At 38.3% G+C, this 24,603-nt stretch overlaps 1 protein-coding gene across 4 annotated transcripts in view; it reads right to left on the bottom strand.

The window, feature by feature from the left end:
• thada (THADA armadillo repeat containing) overlaps positions 1–24,603 on the bottom strand; it is a 367,664-nt gene that overhangs the window by 333,367 nt on the left and 9,694 nt on the right. For all 4 annotated transcript variants that reach the window (XM_060831397.1, XM_060831398.1, XM_060831401.1 and 1 more), the window contains exons 4-13: positions 20,554–20,702; positions 19,984–20,016; positions 18,458–18,506; positions 15,556–15,746; positions 15,304–15,398; positions 13,899–14,122; positions 10,351–11,051; positions 5,163–5,317; positions 2,047–2,202; positions 1,802–1,930 (exon numbers count right to left, since the gene is read on the bottom strand). In XM_060831397.1, coding sequence (XP_060687380.1) covers positions 1,802–1,930; positions 2,047–2,202; positions 5,163–5,317; positions 10,351–11,051; positions 13,899–14,122; positions 15,304–15,398; positions 15,556–15,746; positions 18,458–18,506; positions 19,984–20,016; positions 20,554–20,702 — 1,882 coding nt within the window. The remainder of the gene's footprint in view (positions 1–1,801; positions 1,931–2,046; positions 2,203–5,162; positions 5,318–10,350; positions 11,052–13,898; positions 14,123–15,303; positions 15,399–15,555; positions 15,747–18,457; positions 18,507–19,983; positions 20,017–20,553; positions 20,703–24,603) is intronic.

The following is a 24,603-nucleotide window of genomic DNA, read 5'->3' as shown; positions in this document are numbered from 1 at the left end:
GTGGGGTCTGGGCTGGTTCATGACATAAGACTCTCCCTCCATACCATACAGCATCTTAGTGAACCTTCTCTGAGCTGCATCCAATGAATGATATCTTGCCCCGAATAAGGGGACCAAATTGCTCAAAGTACTCCAGTCTCACCAGCGTCTTGCAGAGTTGTAGTAAGAATTCTCTACTCTTGTCCTCCAAACCCCTCGAAATAAGTGCCAACATTCTGTTAGGCTTTCTGAACCGGTTTGCATCCTTGTGCTAGCTTTGTGTTTAAAGCACAAGTACTTCCAAGTCCTCTTGTGCTGCAGGTTTGTCCAGTTTTCCTCTATTTAAAATGACAACGTTTTGATCTCCCTTCCAAAATGGACAACTTTACATTTTCTCACATTTTACTCCATAACTTTTAATCTACTTACTTAATCTATAAATACTCATCATAAACTATTTGTACTCCTCTCACAATTTGCGTTTATATCTATTCTGTGTCATCTGCAAATTTAGCTGCAGTACATTTGCTTCCTTCCTCCAAGTCATTAATACATAGTGTAAACAGTTGACAAACTTTTGGGAAATGATTTGTTAAATGCCTTTTGGAGGTCCATTTATTGGTTCTCCTCTATCCACTATATTTGAGAGTTCCTCAAGTAACTCTAATACACCATAGAACCTCTGCAGTGTGAAAACAGGCCATTTGGCCCAACAAGGCTGAGGCGTGACCTTACAGAGGTTTGCAAAATTATGAGGGGCATGGATAGGGTAAATAGACAAAGTCTTTTCCCTGGGGTGGGGGGGTCCAGAACTAGACGGCATAGGTTTAGGGTGAGAGGGAAAAAATATAAAAGGGACCTAGGGGCAACATTTTCACACATAGGGTGGTTCATGTATGGAATGAGCTGCCAGAGGAAGTGGTGGAGGCTGGCACAATTGCAACATTTAAGAGGCATTTAGATGGGTATATGAATAGGAAGGGTTTGCAGGGATCTGGGCCAGGTGCTTGCAGGTGGGACTAGATTGGGTTGGAATATCTGGTCAGCATGGACGGGTTGAACCAAAGGGTCTGTTTCCATGCTGTACATTTCTATGACTCTAAGTCCACACTGACCCTCCGAAGACTAACCCACCCAGACCCATTCCCCTACCTTGACTAAAGCACCTAACCCCACACATCCCTGAACATGATGGGCAATTAAGTATGGCCAATTCACCTAACCTGCACATCTTTGAATCGTGGGAGGAAACCGGAGCACCCGGAGGAAACCCTCCCAGACACAGGGAGAATGTCTGTGTGGAGATTGCACAGTCACCAGAGGTTTGAATCGAACCTGGGTCCCTGGTTCAGGGAGGCAGCAGTGCTAACTACTGGGCCACTATGCCGGTGTCAGATATGATTTCCCATTCAATGAAATCTTGCTGACTCTGCTAGATTAGATTCCGATTTCCAAACATGCTATTAATACATTCCTTAATAAGGGATTCCAACAACAGATGTTTGGCTAATTGGCCTAGATTTACTTGTTCTCTACTTCCCTCTCTTTTTTGAATAGGCAGTTTTCCAATCCTCTAGTACGTTTTCAGAGTCTAGAAATTTTTGGAAAATTACCTATTTACCTAGCTTTGGGAAAAAAAACTAGCGACACTAGTTGAATTGCTCCTACAGCAGGCCAACACAGAAAAGACAGGCCAAATAATCTCCTATTGCATTTTTTGATTCTATGAATTACACACTGTGTACATCCCATCTTCGTTATACATAAAGTGAGTCATTTAATTATATATGCCACTGAAACTTTGAATGAAATCATTTTGAACCTTGTATTGTTGGAGCTGAATTTCTGCATGTTGAGACTTTGGGTTTTCTTCACACAGGGCATTCTTCTGCTTAGTTAGCTGAGTTTGCTTATAAAGCACTTGGGAACTGTCCCGCAGCCTGGAGAAAAGCTACGTAGAAAATTGAAAACATATAGTCAATATCAAAAGCAATCTAAACACAATTTTAAATTCCTCTGGTTATGCTAGAAACAATAACCAAAATCAATTAAAAAATATTGGCCCACCTTTTTCATTAACCATACGATCTGCTGCCTCATTGCAGGTGACTGACTGTTCATGTTATATGGAAGGAAATACTTGATTAAAGCCATTTCTTGTTGTGAAAGAGCTTCTGTACTGCAGTGTGTCTCACATATCAAACCCAACGCGTCTAAACAGACCTGCAATAAACAAAAGATTCGGCTTTTTTAAGCTTTTCTCGTGTTTTTATTTTAAAATTTCCCCTATCCTGCAAATACTGTACCATCTCTACCTACGTGACCACTCATCAGGAAAAATCCTGAATTGTTAATTGTCCTGGTCTAGACCAGCACTTCATGCTAGTACTGCTATATCAAAAAAAAGAGTAATAAGAACCCAGCAGCAATCATTCACTGCCCTTCTCAAAATGAGCATTTCATCAAATAAACAGAGCAGTCTAGTCCAGATTTGTTGTTCATTGTTCAATTTTGTGCCTGATACAATATACACATTTCCACAGTGTAACCAAAGGAAACTCTTCTCAATTGAGAACCATTATTCAGTTCAAAGGCAAACCCTTATATCCAATAACAATGTTACATAGGAACCACAACAAATGTAAATAATTCACTGTATGTTCAGCTTTTTGGATGTTTTAAAGCTGGGTGATTCAGAAATTGAAATACCACAAAACAAAATACAGAACAAAAATCGATTATCCGAACGAGACAGGCGCGGAGTATTTTGTTTGGATTACTGCTCCAATAGTAAACAAGGAGTGAACATAATTACGTCAAAATGTTTATTTCATTCAATTGATAAAAACATCTACAAACACTGGACATTGCTTACAAATTCATAATATTTTATAAATAAAATCACTTTTTGTTCTAGAGTTTGACTGAAGTCTGAAATGTTTTGCTGACATTTTCCTCGGTTTATCCTGTCCTCGACACCAGCTAGCATCTCTATTCGGTGTTGTCCCATCGTCCAGACTAACCAAGTGTTGTCCTTCCCTCACCACCGACAAGTCCTTAGAGAGAGCGAGAGCGAGAGAGAAGCACAAAGGGGGAACACGAGAAAGGGGGAAGGTTTTCTCGCTGTCTTCAGTTTCCATCCTCTCATCAATTTTCTTTTGGTGGGGGTAATGTCTTCCTCGTGTTTCCTAACAAGTTTTCCTTCTGTTTATTTTCATATGTGCTAACTCACTGTGATTTGCTCTCCACCATCAAAAAATAGTTACATTAAATTTTCTTGTCAGCTGCAAGATATTGAACTACTTTTTGTTTGGGAAAAAAGTCTTCATGGGATAATGGGAGGAAAAAGCAAAGAAAATGAAAAGCGCGAGCACATTTTTTTGACTTAACTCTCCAGAGAATGAGCTGAGGAAATAAACTGTTGGGGTTGCAAAATGGAGCAAATCAATGTTGAGAGGGAACCTTGCTGTTAGAGCGCATAGCTCAGGCTTGCACACATGTTCTTGTGTGTTCAGTCACAAACCTTCATCCTTAGAGAGAATAAGTATTGGAGAGCCTTTTTATAAAAAGTGTAAGACTTAACTCTAGCATCATGTCTCGAGTATATATTTGAAGTTAATTATTTATTAAAGCATGTTTGCATCTATATTCCTGTTCAAATTTACAAAGTGATGCATTAAATGGATGTAGAGTAGAATTTTCCCAACTCAACTGAAATACATGAAAAGGTGACCTGGAGACCTTATTCGGATAATCTGAAATTTGGATAGTTGATGTTCGGTTAACCAAGGTTGTTCTATATAAAAAAAATTTTTAAAATGCTCTGTGCATTAACATATATCCATTTCACACAAGACAGCATTAAATTCTAATTATTAATCTCCGTATTCTAAACACAACCACTGATAGTTCCTTAAAGGGACATCAGTTTCAAGACTCCCCAGATCTCAAGCTCCAGGGAAGAAAATGGGAAAGATATAAAAGGGACCTAAGGGGCAATGTTTTCACATCGAGAGTGGTGCGTGTATGGAATGAGCTGCCAGAGGAAATGGTGGAGGCTGGTACAATTACAAAATTTAAAAAGGCATCAGGATGGGTGTATGAATAGGAAGGGTTCAGAGGGATATGGGCCAAATGCTGGCAAATGGGACAAGATGAGGTTAGGATACTTGGTCGGCATGGACGAGTTGGACCGAAGGGTCTGTTTCCTTACTGTACGTCTCTATGACTCTAAGTGCACAACATGCAGAAACTTATTATGCTTTAAAATTTCCAAAACAATGAGATTTCAGCTCATATGGAGCTACTACCTACCTAATAACCAGTACAACTCCTCTCCTCAAAGTAACAGACCTAACTCAAGTCTAAAGAATGTAGGTGAAAACAAGCAATTGCTAATGCTTAAGGATCCAAAACATTCCTTGATCTCTCATGTGTGAAATTTAACTTATTGAAACTGCCCAATTTACCAGCACAGAGTACTAGCAAATGCAATGATTTGCAGGGTTACCTGGTGAAAATTGTTCAAGTACATTTTGTATGATGTAAAACAAACTTTCAATACAAAGTTTTAATCGCTTAAGATCAAAAAGACCAAAACGGATCAACTCCCATTTTCATGATATAATCATACGTCCAGAACCTCTACTTGTATCCCCCACTTAACTCATTCAATATCCCTTCATAAACAGTACAAAACTTTAGGGTATATATTATCTTTTGGCAGAGATGAACCCATTACTCATTGCTCAAAATGAATAGAACAGATACTCAAATCCTATTTAGTCACTGTCCCAAACAAATGAACAATTTAATAGAATTCAACTGATCAGTTACAGGAGGAAAGCTCCAACCTAAATCACACTGCTCCTCAATTGAAACTTGAAATAATGGAGTAACATCCTAAGGTTTCACACTTTGCACTCAACTGGAGATGGAACGGAGGTTAATGGAGTCAATAATGTCATGCTTCATTCATCTTTTGGGAGCGAAAAGGAACAATTTCTTTGTCCTGATCAGTCGCAGTTCCCAGCAGTGCTTTCCAAGACCATTTTGTATTCATGAATTTCAGGAGCATTAAAGTGAAGGTTCATTATAAATTTAGAATCATGTGCAGAGAACAACAATTTAACCTAAATTCACAGATCACAATTTAAGAACCTATTTAATACTGCTGTACATACCTGTTCATGTTTATGAACTAAAGCCTGCTTTATCAGGCTAATGGGTATCAGTTCATCCCACGCAGATTCCTCAGCAGTGCCCAACAGTCCTTGAGCTCTAGCTGCTCTCAAGCAGGTCATGAGTGCTCCAAGAGCACCTCGATTGTTGAAAGGACCTAATTCAAGCAAAACAGATTCTTGAGCATCAGAAAGGTTAAACAACCTAAATATTGAAATATATTTCACCAAATCACTCATCAACACACTAACTTAATAAAAGCAAATTCTTATATGTCAGTGGTTTTCAGTCAGCAAAATAATATACAAATTGGACAATTTCAATTGGAAAAGAGAAAAGAACTGTACTTATACCACCCTGCCCAAGGTGCCAAATGGCTCTATCCCAAAGATCTTGCAGGATGAAAGAATAGCCAATATTTAAAATGATAACTACACATTGATTTAAATGATGCAACAAACTGGAGAAAGTAAAAATATTGGAAAGAGTGCAGAAATAAGTTCAATACTGACTTGTTACAAATATAAAAGATCTTACATATTCCAATATGAGAATCTGTCATTTACAAATGGTAAATCTTCATAAAATTTTACAATTTGATTTTTAAAGCAAGTCAATCAGGATCAATTTGCCAACTAATTTACATCTTTCTGCCAATTGTTGAGATCGTTTTAAATTTGATATTCCAGTGTGTCACGATGAGTGCAAGACAAAAATAATGAAGTTTCCCTTTTCAGCAATTCAAAAGAAGTTCACTTTTGAGATCAGAAAACACAATACAATCCAAAAATATAGGCATCAGTGACATATTACAGCTATCCAATCACACTAAATGCTTGAACCAGGTTTGCTAGTTTGAATTAACATACAACTTTCAGAGTAGGCATTTTAAAACTGTGAAGTGACAGTTTTCTGCTGCCATGTTAAATTGAGCGAATAATCAATTACCTTTATCTTAATGACTCTTATTATTATTTATTTCTTATTCTATATTTGACCTTACTGTTTGAAATGACCCAGCTGTGCAGAAGTTTCCAACTAGAGTTTTCACACTTATGTTGATATTGTATTTTTGAGGGAAGGCTGAGACACTCTAATGTTACACCTCCACATCTGAGGACGGAGGAAATTTACAGGAAAAAAGACTAAGCAAAGTTCAGTTATTTTTCTTTAAGTGACAACACAATGTATACACCACAAAATGTAGAACAGCACTAACATAATAGAAAAGCTCCATAATTGGAAGTTATAAAGAATATTTCTGTATTAAATTTCTTTTGCTCATTTCCTGATGAAAAGTAGCAAGAAACAGATTATGCATTCACAAAATGGGTGAAAAAAAAAGGTCCCACACCAATAGTTCTCTATCATCAATTGCAATCGCAAAGTAACTGCCTTAGTAATTAGCCCTTTCATGCTCTGCTCTTAGTAACTCGAAAACTTTCAATAGCTCTGCAATCAACCAGGTCTAATCATCTTCTGTCAAGTTATGGTTTTAACAACAAGAAAAAAAATATTACATTGACATTCAAAACGTTATTTCAAGATGGACAGTTCCACATCAAATGCTATACTATATATAAAAATTTTTATTAAGTGCATAAGTAAACTCTTCAAACCTGCCTCACCACTTAATAGGTCACAACTGATTTGTTTGTTTACCAAATCAATATTTCCATCTATCCCCAACAACTGGTGATCCCCGTCTAATAAGAATTTACTTACAGCCATTTTAAAAATGGCCCCATCTCCACTGCCTTCTAACATAAAAGGTTAAAGACACACAATCCTCAAAGAAATTCTCATCTCAGTCCAGAGAGGTCGATTCTCATGTTAAACAATACCCTCTTCTAGACTGACCTATATATTGATCTGCACCATCTTCACAACACAATTTCCTGTCTATCATTACGTCATCTAAAAATTCAACCAAGTCTTCACTGCCCTTTATCCAAGTAATTGATATAAACTGTGCAATGTTGACAGCCAGAACAGGAGCCAACCATCACATCCTACAAGTCTGAAAAGGACCTATTTATGCAAGCTCCGTTTTCTGCCAGCTGGCCAGTCAAGCAAACTTCTATCCATGCTAAAATGTTACCTCCTTTCCTATGGACTCCAATTTACACAATAACCTTTTAGATGACAAAGATGGCAAAAGAGTAGTATGCTCCGACCAGAGTTCCTCAGGTTTATTTCTCATTTCCTTCTTTTCCACCCATTTTTTGGTAGTCACCTTCCCCATGGTAAGTCCCGGCCTGGTCCCTCAGCGGCTCGTGGCGGGTCCTGGCCTGGTCCCTCAGGAGTCTTGATGGCGTCTTGGCTCGGCATGCAAGTAGATCCTGTATGGACATGTCCCCAAGGCACCAGGGGAGATCAGCGAGGCGGCAGCTTCAGCAGCAGCGATGGTAACTGCAGCAGCAGCAGCAGCAAGTATAGACAGTGGAGGTCTCCCAGAGAACAAGATAAACGGAGGACTTAAAGACTGTTGAACTTTTAACTTATTCTTTCATTTTCCCAGTTAAAACTATGAAAGACCTTAATGTTAACTATTATCTTTATTTTTCTACTTATTCTGTGAAATAATGCTCAACTTTTTCACTCTCGTTTCTCTCACTATTTTGCACACGTATGGTCATGTTATACACTGTACTCTTGTACTTAAGTAGTTGTGATCATAAAAAAAATTCTAAAACCCAATAGCCCAAAAATCTAAAATTGAAAATGGAAAGTTGAATTCCCAAAAAGAATCTGACCAGCTCTTAGGTACCAAAATACCCAGGTGCAAAGAACTTCAAAGCATTCCAAAAAAATTGATTAAACAGGATTTTCCTTTCACAAAGCATACAGATTCTTCCCAGTTTTTTTTTCTCATTAAACTCTTTAATGATTGATTCTAAAGAACTTACCCACCACAACATCAAGCTAACTGAACTTTAGTTTCTTGTTTTCTGCCTCCCTTCTTGAACAGAGATTATGTTTGCTATTTTCCAGTCAAATGGAACCCTTCCAGTTCTAATAATTCTGGAAAATTAACATTAACATACTGACTTCATTTAGTCGTCACTTGAAACCCCTGGAGGAAGTCCATCAGGAGCCAGAGACTTAAAAACACCGCTAGTCCCAGTTTGCACAGTACTGCTTCCCTAGTGTTAATAATTTAACCAAACTACTCTCTCTTTCTCCAACCTCAAGATTTCCAGATATTACTGGATTTCTTTTTCTGTATCCTTTATAGCAAAGACAAAATATTTATTTGTTTTATCTTCCATTTATGATCTACTATACCCATTCTCAAGGACAAATACTTTTTCTTTAAATCGATACCAACAAAAGTTCTTGCTATATGTTTTACATTTCTAGCTAGCCTCGTCTCATGGTCGATTAATTCTGATTAAACTTTTAGGTATTCTATGCCATTTTTTATATCCAATTCAGTCATCTGACCTACCATTCATTTTTTCACAATTACAGCGAACTTTGTCTTACTTACATCTTATGAACCTGCTCTCAGAAACAGGCAAAAATATGCCTGTAACACCAGAAGATAACTGTATTATTGTGAACTCCATGCTGTCCAAGTAGTCAGTTGAGGGTGCAAAAGAGAAGGTTCTGTGCTGGTAAGTTTTATTTAATGTTAAATTTCATTATTATTCAAGCAATTTATGCTGTAAATAAAGAATAACAGTGATATTATGCACCCTGCATTATGTTTCTATTATTACTTAGTGTGCGTTTTTACATTGATTATGTGGGCAGCACAATGGTTCAGTGGCTAGCACTGCTGCCTCAGTGCCAGGGATTCAATTCCACCCTCAGGCAACTATCAGCATCTGTGAGGGTTTCCTCCAAATGCTCTGGTTTTTACCCCCACAGTTCAAGGTTGTACTGTTTAGCCAGCTAAATTGCCCATCGTCTCCAGGGAACAATATGGTAGATTAGCCATGTGAAATGCAGGTTATAGGAATAGGGTGGGGGGGGGGGGGGGGTTTGGTGAGGTGCGCTTCAGAGAGAAGGTGTGGATTTGATGAGGTGAATGACCTGCTTTCATACTGCACGAGATTCTATGATCACCTCCAATGTTTTTGCTGGCCTATTATCCCAGTTTACTTCAGTTCACTCAGATTTCAGAGCAGCATAGCTGCTGTTTTTCAAATTTAAAATATTTGTTTTTTGTGTTTCTACATCTTCTTGTTGGTACCAAGATGGACCATGACCAATAGATCCTCCCCTACGCACTGCACGTTCTCGCCAGCCCATATTCGACCCTGAACCTTGACAGTGGTTCAACAACACAGCCACATGGACATATGCTCTTTGCTAGAGAGAACAGGGTCAATTCTTCTCATTATCCCGGCCCTACTAACACTAAATTTCTTGTAAACCCCACATTTCAATGGCTGCCTGTACTATGGTGTCATGTTTGTTTGCTCATCCACTCTTCAGCCCACTTTCTCATCCAAACGAGCTGAGAAAACTTCAATCCTATTGGACAATCACAAGACTTCAGAACCCTGCCATCTGGTCCCTTAACTGCCTCACATGGAGTCACACCATTGTGTTGTTGACCACTAATCAAATCTGAAGACTCTATCCTAAGGGGGACTCTATCCTCAAAATGAAGGGTCCAGCTAACCTTTCCCCCCCTCCCTGACGACCTATAGTGTCTGCAGCTAAGCCTCCTATTTTCTATTATCTATTCCAGCCTTTCAAGCCTCCAACATGTCAGTTGGAGGAATTCTGGTCTCTTGATTTTCATCACAATTGGTCAGAGTCCTCAGATGCTAAAATGTTAATTCCTTGAATGCCCTTCCTAAAAATCTAACTCTTTTAACAAAACATTGAGATATGTCAATGTCAAAAATTAACATTTGCAAAGGCCAATCGTGGCCTCCCAATATATTAAGTAAAACAATCAATATTCAATAATATTAAAGTTGAAAATGCTTAGATGAACTAACACAGATTTACAAGAGGATCAGGTTTTCTTATTACAGCTTCCCAAATCAGTCCACAGACAAGACAGGGTCATTCTCCCTTTCAATAAGTATTTGTTCACACTTTGGCATTACAGAAGGAAAGAATTAAACAGGTGCAGATTTTCACTTCTGAAAATAAAGTTTTAACTTGAAAATTTAACACAATCTGCAGGATGATAGGTAACTGCTATTGTTCTTTTCTTCTACTCACCAACGTTGCTGGCTTTGTCAGAAGACTGAAGCTCTTTGATCATGAAGGTCAAGCTGTCAGGATTGCACTTCAATAGTTTGGGAAGATAACATTCGATAATATAAGTTGTTCGGCTTGGTTTTTCCTCACACAGCTTCATAAGAAATGGAGATACCCAGATGTCGTGCCATCGTTTACTCCAATAACCAGATTCGGATGAAGACATTAACTGATTCTTATGCCTCACAAACATTTTTTCCAATAAGTCAGTTGCATATGTAGCTAGAGATTGTTCTAGATTTATCCCCAGAACTTGTTTAGGGATAGACTCGTCCACAGTTAATATATGTTCAGTACCAAAATATTCCACTAAACAACCTAGTAAAACGTATTTTCCTTTGATATGCCATTCTAGACTTACTAAGTTGTGTGTTATATTTAAGAAGAAAGGATCTGTTAATACACAAGTATCATCAATGGTCTTCTGGTGAATTTTTAAAATGTTTTTAAATATTGTTTTAGTCTGATGCCTCACACCATCCAAAGGATGTTCCCAATGTGTCCATATGTATTCAAGCAGCTTCTGAATGGCTTCAGAGTTTCCATTCAGAGTATTTTTCAGATACTGAGAGCACGTATCTACATGGAGAGCATCTAGTGCAGAAGTAGTCCAAAGACTCAGATTTCTGGAAACTGACATTGCCATACTGGATTCCTTTAAGCTAAAATAAGAGTAAAACAAAGGCATAAATTTTACTTACTATTCCAATTCATTCTTAAAAATCTTAACATCCAAAAGAAAGCAAATAAAGACATTCCCCCAACCACAAGAATGCAGCAGCGCGGATTTATGGGAGTGGTGCAACACTGAGACATAAGGTCACCCTCTTGCAAACATCTCTACAGCATCATCTTTGACTTCAACAGTTTTGAATTAGATATCTGGTACTGAATTGGCTTGTCACTATTTTAAGGAACATGCCTGAACAGAATTCCCTTGCATTCAGTTTGTCTTTTACTTGTTAACCCCTTCTCCTTCAATCTAGGCAAAAACTGCTAATGGATGGAGCTAAGCCTTTTGAGTTAAAGCATATAAATCTTATTTTTGTCTCCCTTGAGCAACTTTACTCTTTAAAAGACACTCCCACCATCCCAAAATTTAGATTAGATTAGATTCCCTACAGTGTGGAAACAGGCCTTTCAGCCCAACCAGTCCACACCGACCCTCTGAAGAGTAACCCACCCAAACCCATTTCCCTTTGACTAATGCACCTAACACTACGGGCAACTTAGCATTGCCAATTCACCATTTATTTGAATGTTGAATTAACAATTATTATGCAAGATAGCTATCAAGTAAATCTGAGTACTTGTCCAATCAGGCAGGGTTCAAACATATTTTCAATTATCTAAACTTTGATTCACATCAGTTAACTACATAACAATCATAACAAACATAAAGCACAACCAATTGTAAAAGCCTCGCATACATGCACATTCATTCACATTTTCTGCCTTCTTAATACTGAACAATAACTTACAACCGAATCCTCCCTTGAGGGGCATGTTTTCTTAAAAAAATTCTGTCTGAAAAATACATCAAACTGATTGCACTAATTCAAGAGTGATGCATGAACAATTGGACTAAGGTGCAGTCTAATCGCTCGATTAGATTCGGAAGTATCGATATAAAATAATAATAGCTAATCAAGTTAGTCAGGAATTGGTTCTGAGATAAACTTGAACATCGAACCAACAATTTGAGTCAGAGCTTGTGACTGAAATCAAAATCAATATCAAAATATTTTGTTGACTTTTGATTGGAAAGTGAATCTGAGTGACCATCCTGACTGTTTTTAAAACTAAATTTTCACGAGAGTTTCTGTTTCATTGAACTCAGTTGGATCATGCAGAGAATAAGAAGAAAAACTGAAAATGGCACAAAGCATTACACAGGTAGGGCACATAGTACAACAACCAAGGAGAATTGCGATAAGTTCCATACAGAACTTGAGTAACTTGGCAATCCTAAACTTTGAATTCAGTAGGGATTCTATTATCTTCTCTATCTAATGTGCGCACAAAGATAATAAAACTTCTAATTATGGGAAAAAGTTGATCAATTAATTCTAAAATCAGACTAAATGACCTAGCAAAAGCTAAAATGGATTATTTACTGTGAATCAATTACTAGTACACTGGAAATGTTCACAAGGCTCTAAAATTATACTATGTATTTGTAAGTTCAAACTGGAGTCAAAAAATGGAAAATGCAGCTTCAAAAATAACATTGTATTTTTACAATTGCCGTTGTAATTTGGGCACATTTTAAAAGTAATAATTTGTATTACATTTGGAATGGAAAATTGCTTCATGACTTCAAAGAACATTTCAAGGATTACAACACGAGATTAGGACACAAACTGGTTGTCACATGACTACATGAAGGCAGCTAGTGGATTTGTATAACGATATTGCCATTACACTGTCCATTGATTTGTTTTAACCTGATTAATTTCTAATAAATTAAAATGTTTATTTGCATCAGCTCTTGCTAGCTGAGCAGAAAAGAATGCCTTCTTAATGAAGGTAACAATCGACTGTGGAACAAAAAAAACCTCATAGCTCCAAGTTTGTTATCACAAAAATATGCAACCATATTCAACAACTGGAGCTACACAGTTACATGACGTTTGATACAAAATCCCTCTTAGCATTTGTTTTTAATGAAAACAAAATTTAATTACTGACAAGAGCTTATATTATCATAGTGAAACACTAAGATGCTTCACAAGAGCATTAAGCAAAATTTCACAATATGCTATAAGGATATTCATACAGATAACAATGTGTTTCTTTTTGACCAAACATTTAAAAGGAAAGAAAGCAAAGAAAGTTGAGTTATTGCAAAAATTAGAACAGAAAGTTTGGAAGATATTGGTTTGTCAGCTAAAGGCATAGCACATATGCTGCAAAATTAAAAAATCAGGCTGCTCAGGAGATCAGAAGTTGACCAGCATAGATTTCTCACAGAATTATAGACAAAGAAAATTACAGTAGTAAGTAGTGGTGAAATCATCGAAGGATTTGACAACAGTGTTGACAATTTTAAAATTAAAGTTGTTTGCTTAGCCAACAACCAATGTGGCTCACAGGGATGATGGGTGACTGGAACAGAGCTGGCTGGATAGGCAACAGAGTATTGAATGAGGTCAAGTTTCCACAGCATACAAAGTGCAAAGCTGGCAAGTGTGCTAAAATTATCACATCCAGAGCTAACAAAGAATGAATGAGGGTTTTAGAAGCACGTGAGCAGAAACAGAAGAGGAATCAAGATGTGTTACAGAAATGAAAATAAATTACTTTGTGTTAATGCATAACACAGTTTTTGCATTACTAAGTTTCAGGTAGTTACTAGTCTGTACTAAGACTAAAGGACATGAGGGATGAGTTAGCGATCTTATCATTGCACTAAAAAAATTGACTTTTCTAAAAAAAAAATTGGAAATCCAACAGCACACATGAAAAACATTTGACTGTAGGGTACAAATGCTCTATCTTTCACTTACCGTGTGTTAAGTGAAAGGAGAACAGTCAATATATCTAATAGTAGATGTTCACCACTATTTCTCATTTTTCCACCTTTCCAATCCAACATGGCCAGGGATCCCTGGCTTAGGAAAAGAACCACATCATCAGGAGGTGGAGTACTGTAAAGTTGTCCACAACTCTGAATGAGCCATTCTGGTACATCATGAGCTCTTTGATTCGAGTTAAAAAGCAGATCATGAACCTTCAAAAGAAGATGAAAATCAATTCAAGTATAAAAATAAAGACTTTTTTAAAAAATGGTCAAAAATAAAAGGAATAAGGCATCTCACAGCAAATGATGTTAGAGATACCTTCCTCCACCAGTCAGCTCAAAAGGTTTATTCTGTCATAACTTGCAATGAATACAAGCTGAAAATGGTGTTGGAACAATGGTGAGCAGTAGGACCAACAGTATATCTATGCAGAAAGGGTAAGTTCCATTCATGTTCCAAATTTTACAATGTTTTCCTGACCAAACATCCTCAAATGCAGGTTTAACCCATCCAAACTAAAGCCAATTAAAAACAAGCTAAAGCCAGGTAGAAGTCAAGGTGTCCAATTTTGATATTAAATAGCAGTCTCCAATACCACACCTCCACACAAAAAAAAACACTTCAATTTCCCAACTTGCCCTGAAGGAGTTAAAATCACAACCATTATTTCAGGCAGGAGAAAATCTTTAACCCATCTAGCCCACAGTAATCCTTTGATGTATTTTCAATCATTATGTGTGGATTTAAGTTGAACAATCTGGTATCATGATAAGGCATTAAGTTCATATAGAAAATTGCTCTCCATTACTAAAAAATACAATTAAGTTCAACTATGGGCGGCACGGTGGCACAGTGGTTAGCACTGCTGCCTCACAGCGCCAGAGACCCGGGTTCAATTCCTGCCTCAGGCGACTGACTGTGTGGAGTTTGCACGTTCTCCCCGTGTCTGCGTGGGTTTCCTCCGGGTGCTCCGGTTTCCTCCCACAGTCCAAAGATGTGCGGGTCAGGTGAATTGGCCATGCTAAATTGCCCATAGTGTTAGGTTAGGGGTATGGGTGGGTTGCGCTTCAGCGGGTCGGTGTGGACTTGTTGGGCCGAAGGGCCTGTTTCCACACTGTAAGTAATCTAATCTAGACATAAAATTTGGGCACAGATATTTGAAATTCTGTTTTAATTACACTACCTCTATAAGTATTGTTAATTAATTAATTCTTTCATTTTGTATTGTTTATTTAAAGAGTATAAAAGACAGACTTTAAAGGAAACGTTAGTATAGTAGTAATCTTAAAGACCTGGCACAATGGCCTAAATCCACATCAAATGATCATCTTCCAGAGCTTTAGGTCAAAATCAAAATTAACTTCTAGGTCTAAACAGCAGACCCACTCACCAATTTTGGCAATAATTCATCACAGTCCACAATAGTCTTGATAAAAAGAAGTGCAGCCATCCCTGCTGTACTCTGAACAGTCTGTAAGAAATCTCCTGAATAGTAAAGAAAAAAAACAAGAAGAAAGTGGGAAGGTACAAGACATGCAGCCAACCTTAATAAATCATGTGCTTTGATTTAAGAGGAAAAGGCATTTGATGTCCACTTCCATTGCCCCAGTAAAATGCAATTATTCATCAAACATTAGCTTACCATCTAGGAGTATTTCAATAACGCATGTGAGCAGACCACACATAGTTTCCCAGAGGGATGACTCAGTATTTCTACAGAGAACGTCATGTATTTTCTCTTGAACTTTCTGAACAAGGACCATTGTAGCTTTCAAGGCTGCCAATAAATCATGCATCAGCTTGTTTTGCAGAATATGCTGCCCGCCAAGGTTCCTAGAACAAAATTAAAAAAGTCATCTTTCAACCCCAAAAATACATTTTAAGAAATGATTATATCTGTTGCCAAAAAATTTTAAATTTAATAGCAAGTCTGCAAAGTCTATGGTTTAACGAATCAAAGTCACAAATGCGAAATTTACTGTTTTTTTCATCCCCTTTAACTGCATTTCAGATCAGAAATAAATACAATAAAATATATTAGGCGTGATCTTAATCAAACTTGGATAACAGAGATTTAAAATTTTATTTGGAATATGACCTTGAATATGATTACTCTGCAATTTTTGGCAATTATTTTTCCATGTGAAAAATGCAAAAAAGCATTTCAAACTCATACAACACAATCGAGGAATCTCGATTATCCAAAAATCAATTATCTGAATTACGGACTATCCGAAAGAGATCAAGGCCCCGATAGAAACATTAAGTCAAAGAGCTGTTTCAACCCTGATCATGACTTTTGTTTATAGGTACAATGATTATAAATGAACTCGGCTCACTGAAATGCTTCTGAGAACAGCCCTGGACAGTCCAGGCACTGTCTCTAAATGACTGACCTCTCTCTTGTCTCTCCCTTACACACACACACACACACACACACACACACACACACACACACACACACACACACACACACACACACACACTTCCTGGAGTTCTACAAGGAGGTGAACCCTAAACCCCAGAGAATCTTCCAACATTGTCCTGTACAGAGCAGAGGTGGAACCTGTCAAAAAGTTGCAGTAAAGAGTTATGCATGTGCTATTTGGAGACAAAGGCAGCAGCAGTCTTCCTGTTGGTGTACAGTCCAGCGCCCGTGGCAGGGGTGTGGGGGGTGCGGATGGAGGTTGGACAGTGGGTGGGTTAGAAGAACAGACAGGTGGGAGGTGGTGTTGGATGTGGTTGGGGGCGAACGGTGTTGGATGTGGTTGGGCAGGGTCTGTGTTGGGGGCAGGACGGGGGTGGACGTGGGTCATTGCTGGATGGAGCGGGTAGAGTTGGACAGGGTTGGAGGGACGGGGTGGGGGTGGTGTTGCACTGAGTTTGGGGGCTGGGACTCACGTGGTGTGCTGCTGAACGGTGAACAGACTTTACAGAAAACTCTGAGCCCCAGAGGAAATCAATTATCAATTAACCGAATAATCAATTATCCGAATGAAATTGTGCCAGCCTCTCGCGTTCGGATAATAGAGGTTCCTCTGTAACGGCATATTTACATCGAGCAGATGACCTACAAGCAAAGCTCTTGGTGCCTGGTTATTCACACAATTTGAAGTGGTGTGGGATGGTATTTTCCAAGCAGCAGCAGCAGCAGCAGCAGCAACAACAACATAATGAAAACAAACAATCAAACATACAATAGTGGCCTGGATCTTCCAACAAGAAGAAATTAACTGCAGCAATGAAGAGGCACTATGATTCAGGACTATAAAGAAATCCCAACAAAACTGACTCAGTGGGAATTGCCTGGGAAGCAGAAACTTCTGATAAGCAATTATACGGCATCTGTAAACATTCAAAAAAATTCTCCAATTCGGAACTGGAAGGATAGGCGTCAAATGATTCTAGTTCACTGACAAAAACAGTTAAAACAGGAAAAGTTTGAAAAACTATAAATTCCTCCAACCCCTGGCCAACAATAAAACTGATATTCCAGATTCACCACTGACAGCATTCCCCTACCTGGGACTCCAAAGAGACCTGAAACTGTCAACCATCCTGATCCCCAATTCAGTAAACTGCTTCTAAACACAACCAGACCTGACCCCGCACCCCCCCCCCCCCCCCCCCCCCCCACCCCCTCCCCAATTCTGTCCAGATCAAGCAGACACACATCTATCTGGGAATCCCTTTCAGACCCAAGTTTCCCTAATGTAAATAGAATGGCAACAACGCCCTAATCATCCCCAGCTTGAAACCACTGTCTCAATACCCATCCTCCTAACCTAAATATGGACCCAACTCCCCTGACCAGATCCACCCTCCACTCTACACACATTCCATGAAATTGCGCGTGGAATTCGCCTTCCCCCCTCAACCCGCTTAGCTTTCATAAGTCTGTCAATAGCGGTCAAAATGGCTTAAAGACCAGTAAAACACAGCACTTACTATTTTTTTTAAAAACAGGTGCTGCTTCAGTATATTTGTGCTGTTGACCTCAAGGATTCATACGTGGACTCATATGTGCTGCATCAGGTGGAAGGTCCCATCACCCAGATGCTTGCTCTAAAATGTTGGCAAATTTTAGTCTCGTCTGGGTTCAAAATAGAGATTCTGACCCAGATTGAAAGATTTTTGCCAGTAGTATGAACTGCATTAATTATTGGGTTATGGGCTTTTCCCAATATTAGTGGACATTCCTGCATACAATGTAAAAATAGAATACTCAGCTCATCATAGCCTCAAAAAGAAAATGCATCAGTTCATGCTACTCAAGCATTATATATTATCTGCACATGTTTAATATCTAGCCTCTAACCTAGTGAAGACATTTTTATCATTCCACTTGTAATGCAACATCCTACACAGAGTTAAGGCTGCCTGTGGCACTTAACACAAATGCAGAATAAAAAAAACTGTAGGTTTGCAATCAAATTCATTAATTTTACAGTCTTTGAATAATTGGTAAATTTTGCTTAATTCACATAATTTGATGTCTAATCATATCTGAGCCATGAACAAAGTTAACTTTTAGAAATACTCACTTATTTTGAAGCTTAAAATCCACTAATGTCATATGCAGAAACTGAAGAACTACAAAGTAAAATAGAAGTATTTACAAATGCAAATTTACAACTTACTTCAATGGTTTTTATGCTAAGTTATAAGCAGTTATATTTCTAGTCATTGACTATTTTTCTATAGAAGGACTTTGGAAAGGGCCTCTTTGAATGCAACTGTCTTAAATGCAATGTGGAGTCTCATTATTTTACAAAAGGTGTCCCAGCTATAAAGGTGCTTAGCATACAAAGAATACGTAGTGATTATTTCTCCAAAATTGAAATAACAAATAATTCATGACAATTCAGAATGACACTATCATTAGTGTTTCAAAGAGCCTTGACTGGTCTCAGAAATTACTTTTACCGAACAGTAACAGGCTTTTCTAAACCAAATATGACTCCAAGGTGAATAGTCAGGCTTTCTAAAATGGGCAACTGCAAGTGGGAAAAGACAAGGGTAAAACATTTTGCCCATGACCTGCAAAGATGTTATTCTGATTAAGCAATAAACGTAATCTACTAAAATTGTGGTAGTATTGCACAGCTTTCAACTTTTTTTTTTAAATTGTGTAGATATGTGGGATTGGGTACTAAAAATGCTCAAGCACTTCAACAAGTAACCAATGTTACTGGAATCTTTTACGCATTAACACCAACCCAAACATGTTACAAATTAAATTCTAAGTAAAGCATTTCATTTAGTCTTAAACAACTGTCCAGAGGTGATCACAAATGTTCAGACTAAGCAACTTAAGTTGATTGGTTTAACAGTGAAGACAAGATACGCATATGGTGAGTCAAGACCAAGAGGATGTGGCCAAATTTCATAAATAAAGTGCAGTTCACTCAATTCCACTTTGTGTATACAACTTATTGATGAAAGATTACAAAGGCAGTGGAACGATTGTAAAAAAAAACTAACAGGTGTAAGAGAACATTCTAAACTCAAAATTTGAACAAAGTGTTTGTGCTCAATACAAAATGGATGCTCTGATCCATCCATGTATGCACAGTTGCACTGGTGATGTCATGACAGAGCATTCTACAACAGCAATAACAATATTTTGTTTTCAGCTCCTGAATCTGAGAAATTGGAAAACTTAAACGTCCCTTGAGAATACAGCAGAACAGAAGGTGAACTTGCTATAAAGCAGAAAATATGGTTCAAAGACAAGTATTCGGATTGGTGGAACATGTAAACAGATTTTTTTCAAGGTGCAAAGTTGAGGCCAATATTATTAACAACTTACACAAACACTATGGAATCAGGAAGGAGAGCAAAGTTTAAACATTTTCAATTGAGAATATGGTTAATACAGGAGGTGAATGAAGCATGGTATAATAATAAAATGAATAAACTTGCTAAGTATTTACAGCTGATAGCATGAAACAACAGAATTAAAATTAATTGAAAAACAATGTTGCGATTTTTCATATCTGCATTTGTTGCTCCATCTAGCACTATCATCGTCTATAAGTGCAGCCAAATATAAAACAGAACAACCTACCCTCCAAATAGAGGCACTGTGTACACATTTCACCTGTGTGAGGATACAAATCAGAGTGATTACTTTATTAAGCATGCATCATAATTAGAAACAATGATAATACATTATCAATTTCCTATTCATTCCCGTCCAGGACCTCAGGTAGGTCTTTTCTTTCTCTAAAACCTTCATTTTTTTTTAAATCAAAAGCCTGGCAAAGTCTAATGATAGAAGGCATAGGAAAGGCAGTTTCCACCAGTTGGAAAATTATAAAAGGGATAATCAATTTTCAATATCATTGAGAGAAAGAGTAAAAAGCAGATTGAAGAAAGTCATCAACACAGAACATTGCTTTATCACACAGTTATTAACGTTACATTAGTTTGGATTGATTCAAGTGAAGAACCAATTCAAATATAATTGGCTAAATAGTGTCCTTCTAACTGCTAGAGTTCAAAGTTCATGCACAAGTCAGCTGCATACACACCAAAGAAAAATGCAAAATGTAGGAAGAACGTAAAATTTTAACAAAGCAATATAGAAGTCTTGAACATAAAAATATTCAATCTCATGCAATTGATCAAATCTTACCCAGGCTAAAATTCTCCATGCAAGCTGCAATGGAATCAATCACCTTCCTGATATGAGATTTATCCACAATCAACATTTCTTTCTTTAGGCAACTGATTAGACAACTAACCACTTCTTTCTTCAAGTTTTCAGGAATGCCATTCAATGCACTGCAAAAGGATATTAGTGTTAATTGTCAATGAAGCATTTGGTGTAAAAACGTTAAAAATAAGCATTTGGTGCTGGTGTGTTCCATATTAAATTTTTTTTACATAGTACAAAAACTGCTTTGTTGGAAGTCAGAGTCATAGAGATGTACAGCACAGAAACAGACTCTTCGGTTCAACTTATCCATGCCGACCATATATCCTAACCTAATCTAGCTCCATTTGGCAGCATTTGCCCCATAGGCCCCTAAACCTTTCTCTTCATATACCCATCCAGATACCTTTTAAATACTGAATTGTACCAGCCTCCACCAATTCCTCTGGCAGCTCATTCCATGCACGCACCACTCTGTGAAAATGTTGCCCATTAGGTCCCTTTTATGTCTTTCCCCCCTCACACTAAACTATGTCCTCTAGTTCTGGACTCACCCACCCCTTGGAAATAACCTATCCATACCCCTCAATTTTGTAAATTGCTATATGGTCACCCCTCAGCCTTCGATGCTCCAGGGAAAACAGCCCCAGCCTGTTCAGCCTCTCCCTATAGCTCAAATCCTCCAACCCTGGCAACATCCTTGTAAATCTTTTCTGAACCCTTTCAAGTTTCACAACATCTTTCCAATAGGAAGATCAGAAATGCCCTGTGTTGATGACTTTCTTCAAACTGCTTTTTACTCTTTCTAGTGGCTTAATCAATGCTCTGTACAGCTGCAACATGACCTCCCAACTCCTAACTCATGCTCTGACTAATAAAGGAAAGCATACTAAATGCCTTCTTCACTATCCTAACTATCTATGACTCTATTTTCAAGGGACTATGAACCTGCACTCCAAAATCTCTTTGTTCAGCAACACTCCCCAGAACTTACCATTAAGTGTGGAGGTCCTGCCCTGATTTGCCTTTCCAAAATGCAGCACCGCACAACATTACACAACAGATGCAAGTCAACATGCCTCATATTAATGCAAGTCCCTTGTTTGGCATCAAGTTATTTTTACATGTTAACAAATAAATCAAACAAACAGTGTGCATGTATCAGACAGTATCAAAAATATTAAAGACAGATTAAACTGTTGAATCACATTCTACATAAATAGTTGGTCGACTCTTGTATTGAAATGTAAGCATTTCAAACACAAAGAAAACAGAACTTTTGAAAATTCATTCACGGGATGAGGGGATCACTGGCTAGACCAACATTTATTGCCATCCCTAATTGCCTAGAGGGCAGTTGAGAATCAACAACATTGCTGTGGGTCTAGAGTCACATGTAATCTAACCCAGGTAAGGACAGCAGATTTTCTTTCCTTAAGGACATTAGTGAACCAGATGGTTTTTCCAACATTCAGCAATCGTTTCATGATGGTCATTAGAACATGAACAATACAGTACAGTACAAGCCCTTCAACCCTTGAAGTTGTGCCGACCTTTATTCTGCTCTAAAATCAAACTAATCTGCATATCCTTCATTTTACTATCACCCATATGCTTATTCAAGTGTTGCTTAAATATCCCTAACGTATCGGACTCGACTACTACTGCTGCCTTCCTGATGAAGGGCATTTGCCCAAAATATCAATTTTTCTGCTCCTCAGATGCTGCCTGACGTACTGTGCTTTTCCAGCACCACACTCTCAACTCTTATCTCTAGTATCTGCAGTCCTGACTTTTGCCCACCACTGCTGGCAGTGCATTCCACACACCCACTACTCTTTGTGTGAAGAACCAACCTCTTACATCTCTCTCAAACCTACCTCCAATCACTTTAAAATTATGTCCCCTCATGATAGCCATTTCCACCTGGGAAAGTGTCTCTGGTTATCCATTCTATCTATGCCTCTCATCATCGTGTACAATTCTATCAAGTCACCTCTCATCCTTCTTCACTGCAATGAGAAAAGTCCTAGCTCCATCACCCTTTCTTCCCAAGACCTACCCTCCAATCTAGGCAGCATTCTGGTAAATCCCTCTCTAAAGCTTCCACATCTGTCCTATAATGAGGTGACCAGTACTGAAAAAAAAATTCCAAGTATGATCTAACCAGGGCTTAGACCTCTAATTTTTTTTTTAAATGGAGTTCAAATTCCACTATCTACTATTGTGGGATTCAAATCCAGGTCCCCAGAACATTACTTGGGTCTTTGTATTAATAGCCCAGCAATAATACCACTGGACCACTGCCTTCCCATGATAATGGTACATTTAAAATTAGGTTGGATAGAGTAATGATGAAAATAAATGTCTTGATGTTGGCAGTAGAAAATCTCTTGAATATCTTATCTCTTGATTTCTACTGGAGTGTGGAAATATAATATAAAGTAGAACTTGCCAAAATATACTTCATGCAAAGTTTTCACTCATCTCTGATAACCATGATTGAAATATAACCAGATTTACTCTGAAATAATGCATTTTAAAACTTAAACCAAAATTATAAAATAACATAACCACAAAGTCTTTCAAAACAAAATATACATTTGCAAAAGTATTAAGTTAACAGTTGCTCCTCGACACAATGCAAATCTTAGCAAGTTTTGAGAAGATCTGGAGCTCAGGTTGAGGTTCTGGATGTAGGTTTGCTTGCTGAGCTGGAAGGTTCATTTCCAGATATTTTGTCACCCTATTAAGTAACATCTTCAGTGGGCCTCCAGGCAAGCGCTGTTGATAATTCCTGCTTTCTATTTATATATTTGGGTTGGTAATGACATTGCCACAGGAAATTATGTCACCACAGGCAATGTAATTTCCTGTTCTTTTTCTCAGGGGGCGGTAGATGGGGTCTAACTTGATGTGTTATTTGATAGATGTCCGGTTGGAATGCCATGTTTCTAGGAATTCGCATGCGTGTCTCTGTTTGGCTTGTCCTAGGATGGATTGTTGTCCCAGTCAAAGTGGCGTCGTTCCCCAGTCAAAGTGGTGTCTTTCCTCATCTGTATGTAAAAATACTAGTGAGAGAGGGTCATGTCATTTTGTGGCTAGTTGATGTTCATGTATCCTGTTGACTAGTTTTTTGCCTGTTTGTCCAATGTAGTGTTTGTTGTTACAGTCCTTGCATGGTATTTTGTAAATGACATTAGTTTTGCATGTTGTCTGGATAGGGTCTTTCAAGTTCATTAGCTGCTGTTTTAGTATGTTGGTGGGTTTGTGGGCTACCATGATGCCAAGGCGTCTGAGTAGCCTGGCAGTCATTTCCAAAATGCCTTTTACGTAGGGGAGAGTGGCCAGGGTTTCTGGATGTGTTTTGTCTGCTTGTTTGTGTTTGTTGCTGAGAAATCAGCGATTGTGTTCATTGGGTACCCGTTCTTTTTGAATATACTATACAGGTGATTTTCCTTTGCTGTGCATAGTTCCTCTGTGCCGCAGAATGTGGAGGCTCGTTAGAATAATGTTCTGATGCAGCTTCATTTGTGTCTCCTTTAAAATGTAACAGTCCTGTTTACATCAAACAACATTAACCTGGCCAAGGAAACACTGACTACTCTATTAGAAGACCCAAAGACACATACACCAAACACCACTAACTTCATCAACAAGGACAGTATAGTCAAGCTAGTGGACATATGCCTTACCACACACTTCACCCTCAACAATACCTACAGACAAACCAACAAAACACCCATGAGATCTCGGATATCAGGTTTTAGATTAGATTAGACTTACAGTGTGGAAACAGGCCCTTCGGCCCAACAAGTCCACACCGACCCGCCGAAGCGAAACCCACCCATACCCCTACATTACCCCTTACCTAACACTACGGGCAATTTAGCATGGCCAATTCACCTGACCCGCACATCTTTGGACTGTGGGAGGAAACCGGAGCACCCGGAGGAAACCCACGCAGACACGGGGAGAACGTGCAAACTCCACACAGTCAGTCGCCTGAGTCGGGAATTGAACCCGGGT

Source organism: Hemiscyllium ocellatum, chromosome 10 (genome assembly GCF_020745735.1).
Source record: "Hemiscyllium ocellatum isolate sHemOce1 chromosome 10, sHemOce1.pat.X.cur, whole genome shotgun sequence".
NCBI lineage: Eukaryota > Metazoa > Chordata > Chondrichthyes > Orectolobiformes > Hemiscylliidae > Hemiscyllium > Hemiscyllium ocellatum.
The sequence above is the reverse complement of the archived record's forward strand: the minus strand, read 5'-3'. Positions and strand labels throughout refer to the sequence as shown.